Source organism: Penaeus monodon, chromosome 13, assembly GCF_015228065.2.
Source record: "Penaeus monodon isolate SGIC_2016 chromosome 13, NSTDA_Pmon_1, whole genome shotgun sequence".
NCBI lineage: Eukaryota > Metazoa > Arthropoda > Malacostraca > Decapoda > Penaeidae > Penaeus > Penaeus monodon.
In genome coordinates, this window is record NC_051398.1 from 4,352,254 (window position 1) to 4,362,793 (window position 10,540).

At 48.7% G+C, this 10,540-nt stretch overlaps 1 protein-coding gene across 1 annotated transcript in view; it reads right to left on the minus strand.

The window, feature by feature from the left end:
• LOC119580045 (histone demethylase UTY-like) overlaps positions 1-10,540 on the minus strand; it is a 150,005-nt gene that overhangs the window by 132,745 nt on the left and 6,720 nt on the right. Inside the window, 1 exon segment of the mRNA XM_037927942.1 lies at positions 4,346-4,884. Coding sequence (XP_037783870.1) covers positions 4,346-4,884 — 539 coding nt within the window.

The following is a 10,540-nucleotide window of genomic DNA, read 5'->3' on the forward strand; positions in this document are numbered from 1 at the left end:
CAATACTCACTTGCGACACCTTAAATACATACACAGACGCACACAGTAAGAGTGAGGGATATATATATATATATATATATATATATATATATAATATATACATATATACATATATACATATATACATATATACATATATACATATATACATATATACATATATACATATATACATATATACATATACATATACATATATATATATATATATATATATATATATATATATATATATATATATATATATAGAGAGAGAGAGAGAGAGAGAGAGAAGGAGAGAGAGAGAGAGAGAGAGAGAGAGAGAGAGAGAGAGGAGAGAGAGAGAGAGATAAAGAAAGAGAAAGAGAGAGAATCATACTTTACTTGACTCCCATCCCTCCACCACCACCTCTCCCTTCTCTCCTGCTACGAAAAAAAAGACAATCAATTTCGAAAATCATATTATCGGCGAATGTATGACCTGGCGTTTTCTTCCGACACCTTTTTATCGACGCAATATATTTCGGAACAATATATTTCCTTTTATCTTCATACTGAATCCTTTTTGCCCATTGGGAGTAGGAGAGTAATGAGAAAGAAAAAGAGAAAGAAAAAAAAGAAAGAAGGAGGAACAGAAGTAATACGAAGGAGGAAGAGAAAAGGGAAGAGGAGGAGGAAAAGAAGAGAATAAGACTAAACAAAAATAAAAAAAAAACAAGGAACGAGAACTGGAAACAAGGAGCGAGCAAAGGCAAGCACAAAATCAAAATAAAAAAATCAAAGGCAAACCAGCGACTGCCTCGCGCGAGCTCAGCCAAGCAGAGGCGAACACGCAATCGCGGAGGCTCACCATAGGCCTACAATTTCGAGAAATGTCATCCTCGTCCGTCTTTCCATCAGCCACACTGCCTGACTTGCGGTGAGGCGGCGAAGGGCGCTGTGGCGGGGGGGGGGGGGGGGGAAGGGAAGGGGGAGGAGGAGGAGGAGGAGGAGGAGGAGGAGGAGGAGGAGAGGAGGAGGAGGAGGAGGGAGGAGGAGGAGGAGGCAGAGGAGGAGGAGAAGGAGAAGGAGAAAGCAGAGGAGAAGGAGGTAGAGGGGGAGGAAAAGACGGAGACGAAGAAGGAGAAGGAGAAGACGAAGAAGAAAAAAGGAGACGACGGCGGCGGAGGAGGACGGGCGTGGCGGAGAGAGGGAGAGGGAGCGTGTGGGAATGCGCTAGAGAGGGCCCGGGGGAGAGGGGAGGGGGCAGAGGGGGGCGGGGGCAGCCGGATGAGGGATTAGAGGGAGAAGCGGGAGAAAGTTGTCCTGGGATCCTCCACCCTCGACGGACGGCCGTCGCTCCCTCGCGCGTTTCTTCGTCTTCCATTTCTCTTGTTTGGCTCTCTTCTCTCCTCCTTTGCCGATGAATCTATGCACTAAGGTTTATCTGATAAGTGTACCTCCCTCTTCCTACCTCCCTCCCTCCCTCTCTCTACATCCATCTTTATCCCTCATTCCCCTCCCTCTCTCATCCCCATCTCCCTCCCTCTCTCATCCCCAGCTCCCTCCTTCTCTCCACCCATTCCCATCGCCCATATCCCTCTCTCCCTCATCCCCTTCTCCCCCTCCCTCACTCCCTCCCTCCCTCCTCCCCCCGCCCCCACCCGCAGACGCACTGCTTTCGTCTCTCAGGTAAACAGGTGACCGCAAACACACCTGCGAGATCCTTCACAGACGGACAGACTCTCGGGACGTGATTCCACAGAAAGTCGTGTGTGAACCCTGTATGTGCGCCCGTGCGTGCGTGCCTCCGTGAGTGCGTGTGTGCGTGTAGGCGTAACGCACATTTCGGAGCTCGTGTAGGCTAGACGCTCCCTTCAGGAATAAAAATACGCTTGTGGCGAACGAAAGGTTGGTAGAGAGTGCCTGCTTCCGTCCCTCTGTGTGTCTTCGCCAAGTAAAGAGAGGTTGCAGAAAGAGCATGAACTGCCGGGGGTGGCAGGGAAGGAGGGACGAGAGAAGAAGATAGTGGGAGAAGGGAGGGAGGGACGGAGGAGAGAGAGAAAGAATAGAGATGGGGAGAAAGGGAGGGAGGGACGGAGAGAGAGAGAGAATAGAGATGGGGAGAAAGGGAGGGAGAGAGAGAGAAAGAGAGAGAGCGAGAGAGAGAGAGAGAGAGAGAGAGAGATGGAGAGAGAGAGAGGAGAGGACGAGAGAGAGGAGAGAGAGAGAGGAGAGAGAGAGAGAGAGAGAGAGGAGAGAGAGGAGAGAGAGGAGAGAGGAGGAGAGAGAGCGAGAGAGAGAGAGAGAGAGAGAGGAGAGAGAGAGAACAAATAACCGAACAAATGCCAGAGAAACGTGGGAACTCACAGACAATCAAGAATGGCCAAGAAGGAAAAAGGAGAAACAAGAAATTGAAATAAAGACATAACACACAAAGACCAGCAACAGCCTCGCCAGCAGTGAAATGGGTCACGGAAGACGAGATAAGAGTAAATGCAGAGAAAAGAAAAAGAAAAAGAAAAAAGCAGAACGCGGGATTACGCGAAGGAAGACCAAAATCGGAAGAGATAAATAGACATGCAGATAAACAGACAGACAAATAGTGAAACAGAAGAGAAGATATAATAGAAGAATAAAACACGACATAATACCATAGTAGAGAAAAAAAAATAAAAACAAGAACAAGAAGAGGAATAACCCATAAAAATACAAGAAAAAGGAGAAAAAGAAGTGGAAGAGAAGAGACAGCAGCCCCCCCCCCCCCCCAGCCGCTTCGAGTTGGCAAGTATTGCATGCAACTTTTCTCCTACTCCCCCCCTCCCCCCCGAGGCTCCTGCTGACCCTGGTGACCCCCACAAGCAGGAAGATGGACAAGCAGAGAGTTAAAAATAGATGTAGCGATAGACAGATGGATATATGGATGCGTAGACGGTATGTAACAATTCGATTTAAAAACAAGGGATAGAGAGCGACGGAAAAAGATGCACAAATAAAGACAGATACGCCAGTGTGTGTGTGTGTGTGTGTGTGTGTGTGTGTGTGTGTGTGTGTGTGTGTGTGTGTGTGTGTGTGTGTGTGTGTGTGTGTGTGTGTGTGTGTGTGTGTGTGTGTATGCAGACAGATGGCTCGATATAAAGGGCTGACAAATGAATATTAAAAAAAATAGGCAAGCAGGTCACAAAGCACCGAGGAAAAAAATGGACCTTCATTAACCAGGACAACCCGGCAGTCATACCGACTTTTATTATTCCCAATTCTAAACCTGCAAGGCCTACTTCTAATGACTGGGCCTATATATGGTCTCGAGCTCAAATATTACCCTCCCTCTCCCTCTCCCTCCCCCACTCCCCCCCTCTCTCTCTCATTCTCATTCTCTGTCTCTGTCTCTGTCTCTGTCTCTGTCTCTGTCTCTGTCTCTGTCTCTCCCTCCCTCTCTCTCTCTCTCTCTCCCTCTGCTATATTTGGCGGACGCGAATAAAGGCGACAATCCAAAATGACATTTAAATGCCAGGCACCCTAGGCCAAGGGAACGGAGGCCTCTTTGCTATTCATACCCTGGCACGAGGGACGTCGAGACGAGACAAACCCAAATCATGAAATAAAGGAATAAAATAATAACACAACCACAAAAATGTAAGTGGAAGATAGATAGATCGAGAGATGGTTGGATGGATGGATAGAAATAGAGATAAAAAGACAGATTATGAGATAGACGGAGAGAGAGAGAGAGAGAGAGAGAGAGAGAGAGAGAGAGAGAGAGAGAGGCAGAGAGTGGGTAGAAAGGGAGTGGGCGAGAGGGGGAGGGGGCCTTCATCAAGCAGCAGGCAAGCAGGCAGGAAGGAAGGCAAGGGTGAACGAGTCAGCGCTCCGTTTGCTTGCTTGCTTGCTTGCTGCTGCTGCTTTTACTTTTAGTGAATCTCTCTTCCCCTCTCTCTCTCCCTCTCTCTCTTCCCCTACGCGGCGTGCATGCACCGCCTTCCAGCCGCCCACCGCCCTGGGGTCAAGGGAACGGCCCCCCACCCAAAGAGCTGCCTCCCGCACGCCCTTCTCGCCGCTGACTCTCTTGCAGCACCGCCCTCACTCCCCCCCCCCCCCACCAGCATTCCAGATCCCTATGCCTCCCCCGCCCATCACCCCCACCTACCCCTTCTCCTCCCGTTTTCTTTATTCGCTTACAATCCGCGTCGGCGACGTGCCTTTACCTTCCCCCAAGATCAAGTACTTCACAAAGCTGGCCACGCTCCCATGACAAAACGGCAAAACTTCAACCAAAAGAAACCTACAGAAAGGCTACGTGTAACAGCTACAGAGAGCGGGCGCCATGCAACAAACGGTGAACGGAACATAAGCAGGCAACAGTCCCCGCTGCCCGGAGGCGCCTTACCTTTGGGGTAATCCTCGAGCAGCAGGTGCAGGTGGCCCAGCTTGCAGTAGGTCTTGGGCTCGATGCTGATGCTGGTGTCGGGCGCCGCCGGGGGCGTGGAGGCGGCGGTGGTGGTGGTGGTGGTGGAGGCGGTGGAGAAGGAGGAGGACGAGGACGAGGAGGTGCTACTGTTGGTTGTGGTGGGCGTGGAGGAGGAGGTCAGCTTCCCCAGCAGGACGCCGCCCACGCCCAAGGAGTCGTCATGGGCGTCCTGGCCGATGACGTCCTCCAGGAGGGTGGTGTCGGAGCTGGGCAGAGAAAGCTCCTCCTTCTTGATGAGGGTCGGCGAGAGCGAACACTTCTTGCCGTCCCCGCCATCCTTCGCGTGGTTGTTGTTGTTGTTGTTGTTATTGTTGTTGTTATTGTTGTTATTGCTGCTGCTCTTGTTGTTGTTGTTGGCGTGGATGATGAGGGACTCGAGGTAACGCACGGCCTTCAGCACCAGCGCCCGCTTCTTGCTGTTCGCTGGCTCGTTCAGCTTCACGAACCCGAACTGCCGACTGTCAGGGAGAGAAACACGGAAACCGGATCAGTCAACGCCAACGCCTCAGCAGTCGCACACCTTATTGTGTAAACTATATATTTAGAACGTCCTTTGGTGCAAAGGTTGCTCCTCCATGCGGCGACCGGCTGGAGGAGAGGTGCACATACATAGGAACGGGAAGTTAAAAGACACCTAGGCCTATTTGCACTGCACATGCTCAAACACGCAACTACTGACATACACACGTACAAACAAGACAACAAATATATAAATTTACTTGTAACAAGAAAGAGAGAGAGAGAGAGAGAGAGAGAGAGAGAGAGAGAGAGAGAGAGAGAGAGAGAGAGAGAGAGAGAGAGAGAGAGAGAGAGAGAGAGAGAAGAGAAAGAGAGACAGAGAGAGAGAGAGAGACAGAGAGAGAAAGAGAGACAGAGAGAGAAAGAGAGACAGAGAGACAGACTTTCAGACAGAGAAGAGAAAAGGAAAATAAAATAATCTTGTTCAATTCCAATCTCCCTCCTTTATTCCCACCCCATCCTCTGCCACCTCACCCCCCCCTTTCATCCTACCTTCCCCTGCCCCTCCCTCCCCTCTTAGCAACGCAAGCAAGAAACCAAAGAAAACGGGGCAAAAAAAGAAGAAAAAAAAGGCAAGGCTGCCAATAAGGAAGTGAAAGAGCCAAAAACGCTCACTCTTTTCCACTAGAACACCACGCGTCGAAAAAATAAATAAATAAATAAATAAAAACAAAAATAGAACAGCAGAGATGAAAACTTACTGTGGCACTCGATTTAGTAATGAAATAATTGGGGATATTCGTGTTTGGGAATAATGACAGTACATTCAATATTTACATACTGCTAATGGAAATATACATGACAAAAATACATAGTAATGGCATTTGCAATAAAACACAACAAAACAACAACTACAGCAATAACAACAATGTTAATAACAACAGCAACACCAATAATACCAATGCTGACAAAACAACAACAACAATAATAATTAAAACAGCAACAGAAAACAAGAACAGCAGAAGCAACAACAACAATCAAAACAAAAGGAAAAGACACGAATCCCAAATATATACATGAGATAATTCTTCCCCTGAACTGCCACGTTGCAGAGCAAGGTCGTGGCTCCCCCCCCCCCATCCTCCCCCTCCCCCCACCACGGCTGTATTTCATGTCTCACGATCACCCCCTTTGGGCTCCGTACGAACGATTAACGAAGAACAAGCAAAGGATAAAATGGGATAATCCGCAACGGAAAATAACAATAACAAATAAACACAAATGAAAAAAAAAAAAAAAACTCGAAAATATAAATATAACCAAACCAAAAGCAATTCAGCCAAACACTAAAAAATAATAATAATAAAACCAAAACAAATATCAAAAATAAACAAAAACAAAAAACAAAAACAATACGAAAAGGCAAAAAAAACTAACATAAGAAAAAAAAAAAACAATCACACGATTACCTTAATTAAGAACTGGCACCAGAAGCCAATCAAAGGCACACGAGAGCCAGGTGCAAACACAAAAAACGAGAAGGTGATTGAGGAAAGAAAGAGAAGGGACGAGGACGAACATCAAACCCAAGAGAATCAGAGAGCGAAATAAGGAGACTCAAGAACGAAGAGAGGAATTAGAGAACAAAACAAGAGAATCGACGAACATTAGGAAACAAAATCAAGAAAGAGAGAAAATTAATCCATCAACGAACAAGACCGTATTAAGAAAAAAAAAAAAAAAAAAAAAAAAAAACACACACAAACAAAGAACAATTTGATAAACGACGCCCAGAGAAAAGAAGGAGAGGAATAAAGAAAGACTAAAAAAAAGAGGCTCGAGAAACGGAAGAGAATCAAGCCGTCGGACTGGAAAGCCCGACAGCCCCGACGGATATTCCACGCCCGAAAGGAGGCTTGGGGCTTTACCTCGCTGCCCGCGCCCCCTCCCCCACCCCCCGCCCCCACTCCACCCTGGGGGACTTGCAAACCCGCACTTAGGCAACCTTCAGCGCCGCCGACGGGACTTCCTCGGCGAGAAGGGCCTATGTCAGTGGAACTCGTTCTGCTGACTCGAATTTCCTTTTCTCTCTCTCCTCTCCTCTCTTCGTGCTCCTTCTCTTTCTCTCTCTTTCTCCTTCCCTCTTCTTCCTCCTCCTCCCTCCCCTCCTTTCCTCATCCTCCTCCCTCCCTCCCTCCTCTCCCCCCTTTCTCCTCTCCCTCCCACTCCCTTCTCCTCCCTCTCCCTCTCTCCTCCCACTCCCTCTCTCCTCCCACTCCCTCTCTCCTCCCACTCCCTCTCTCCTCCACTCCCTCTCTCCTCCCACTCCCTCTCTCCTCCCACTCCCTCCCTCCCTCTCAGCACTTTACTATTGTCCTCTCCGATATTTCCTGCATCAGATCTGGGCCCGGTGCTCGCCAAGGTATGCCGGCCTGATAACGAAGCAATGCCGACTTCATAAAAATGGGATAAAAAAAAGAGAGAGAGAGATAAAAAAATAAATAAAAAAAACATGAGGCACCTACTTCTCCCCACCTCTCCCACTGTCTCACTCTTTCGCTTTCTTCCTTTTTACGCTTTACCTCTCTTCCCCTATTTTTCTCTTTCGCTCCTCTCCTCTCACTTTCTTTCTTTCTCTTCTTCCTTCGTTACTGTATCTACCTCATTTTCTTTTCTCTACTCTGTCCTCCTCCTCCCCCCTCTCTCCCTCTCTTTCTCTCCCTCTCCCTCTCCCTCTCCCTCTCCCTCTCCCTCTCTCTCTCTCTCTCTCTGAAGGAGGAGAAAGAAGAAGAGGGGGAGGAGGAGATGCCGATGCAGAACAGACACGGAGCAAACATAAAGAGGAGGAAGCAAACCCGAAGAATAAATAGAAGTCGAGTCAAGAAGTCGGGGCGATAATTCGCGATCAGGTAAAAACACCGGAGGAAGGAAGGAAAGAAGGAGAGAGGAAGGAGAAGAAGGAAGAGGAAGAAGAAGGAAGAGGTAGGAAGTGGGCGAGGAGGAGTCTCGGGCGGTGTGACTGACCCTCAGGGACCCTCGTCGGCGGCCGGGCTCCCTCCCCCTCCTCCTCTTGTTCCCCTCCTCCTCCTCCTTTTGTTCCCCTCCTTCCTCCTCCTCCTCTTCTTCTTCCCCTTCTTCTTCTATTCCTCTTGTTCTCCTCCTCCTCCTCTTTTTCTTTTTCTTTTTCTTCTCCTCCTCCTCCTCCTCCTATTCCATCCCTCCTTCCTCCCCTCTTACTTTTCAACCTACTTGCCATCTTCCTGGTTCTCCTCTTCAAACTACTCCCTACCCCCCTTTTCTCTTCCTTCTTCCTACTCCTTCCCTCTTACCCACTTCTCCTTCTACTCTCATATCCCTGCTACTCCCCCCCCCCAAAAAAAAAAGGAAAAACAAAAAAAAAAGCTTCCTGCCAGATACTCAGCAGACACAATAAGAATATTCCGTCTCCCATCGACAATAGAAGCTGTATGGTAATTATGCTAAGACTAATAAAATAATAGCATTACACGCTGACAAAGTCTACATCAAAATCACAATTATTGTAGTGATACACATGGGTATGGGAATTGTTATAATAATAATAATGACAAATACTAATAATAACAAACTGCTATAGGAACAAAAAATATATATATAAACCACACTTTAAATTCTTCACATATATGCATACACATACACTACTTATGTGCATATGCGCGCACACACACATAAACAAGCACAACACACACACACACACACACACACACACACACACACACACACACACACACACACACACACACACACACACACGAACAAAAACTAAAACAAAAACACACGCTAAAAAATATCCTATACGTCGCCCGTGGACGGAGGTCAACAGCAACGCATAAGCATCACAGGAACAACAGCCAGTGTCTCCCGCGTGACGTCACACCGTCCAAGCGCAGTCCTCGCCTCTAATCAGCTTAAATTATGGCCGAGGATGACTCACGCCGCGCACCCACCCACTCACTCACTCACTAGGAAACACTATGAGCTGTTCCTATACTCTCCCGGGTGCAGGGTGGAACAGCAAATCCACAAGAGCAATAGCAATAACCAAACGTGAAATATGAATAAATAAGCATAAGCAAAAACGAACGCACAGAACTGTATCTTCGGCATTCCTCCCACGGTTACTGGCCAAATAAAATGCACACTGGTACACCCCCTCGTTATTTGTTTTACGTTCAGGCAATAACCGTCACACACTTCGAACTTATGAACACCTGTTTCACTGACCATTGACTCCCGCATGCCAATACTGCCTGCCCTCCGCGCTCGGGACGCACGAAGGGTTTTTTTACGAATACTTGTAAGCTTTATATATGAATACATATATACATAGGCCTACATGCATGTATACAAACATGCATGCACGCACGCACGCGCACACACACACACACACACACACACACACACACACACAATATCCAGGCCTTCACAATTGTGCACGTGTAGCAACACTAAAAAACATTAATACATTGCAGAAACGTGCAACGAGCAATAAACATCTTGAAAAAACATCTTAACCACTTGCCAACATCACCCAGCAAACATAACCCGTCAAACTGAGTATATTCGACCTACATCAAGTTTCGCGGAATAACCATACCAGGCGGACAATCACAACCACAGCACGAAAAAAAAAAACGATATGAATCAATGGCCCTTGACATCAGCCCCAACCCAACCCCATCCCCACTCACCTACCACCCCACCTCCCTCCCAACTCATCTACCCCCTAGTCCCCCATCCACCCCCCACACGCAAATCCAACCTCCTCTGCTTCGACCCGTGACGACTGGAATTCCTCAAATGACCTCTCCTGTCGCGTGACCCAGCCTGCCTCTCTCTCTCTCTCTCTCTCTCTTACACACTCTCTCTCACACACACAGACAAAAACAACCAAAACAGTTAAATTAACAACACAGACAGACATATGCACACAAACAGCCAAAGACACACAGATGTGCACACAACACACTGCGACAGAGGCGACAGACAGGCAAGCAGACATAACCCATGCACGTGGCAATACGCTGACCCGATAATACAAGGCTAGGGGGGGGGGGGAAGATACGGGTGAGGAAAGGGGGTGAGGAGGGGGGGAGAGGAAAGATGAGAAGGGAGAAGACAGAAAAGAGGAGAGAGGCGAGGGAGAATCTACGGAAGTCACGGGAAAGGAAATGAGAAGAGAGAGGACAGAGAGAAGGGGAGACAGAGGAGAGAAGGGTCGCAAGGCAGCAACTTTCATCTGGGCCCTCCGCCGTCGCCGCCGTGTGCCTCCCGCCCTTGAGACGCCGATGGACAAACAGTTCCAGCAGTAGGTCCGTCATGCCCCTGGCTTCGCTCTGCTTGAGGGAGGCAGGCAGGCAGCATGGGCAGGCAGGTCAGGCAGGCAAGGCAGGGGCCGGGCAGGCATGGGCAGGCAGGCAGGCAGGCGGCAGGGCGGGCAGGGGCAGGGCAGGGGCAGGGCAGGGGCAGGGCAGGGGCGGGGCAGGGCAGGGGCAGGGCAGGGGCAGGGCAGGAGTATGAGTATGTGTGAGGGAAGGTGAGGGGGGGGGGGGGCAAGAGAGGAAGGATGAGGTTGCAAGAGTGCAGTAGGTTTATTTCGAGAGAAGTGCTTTCCAA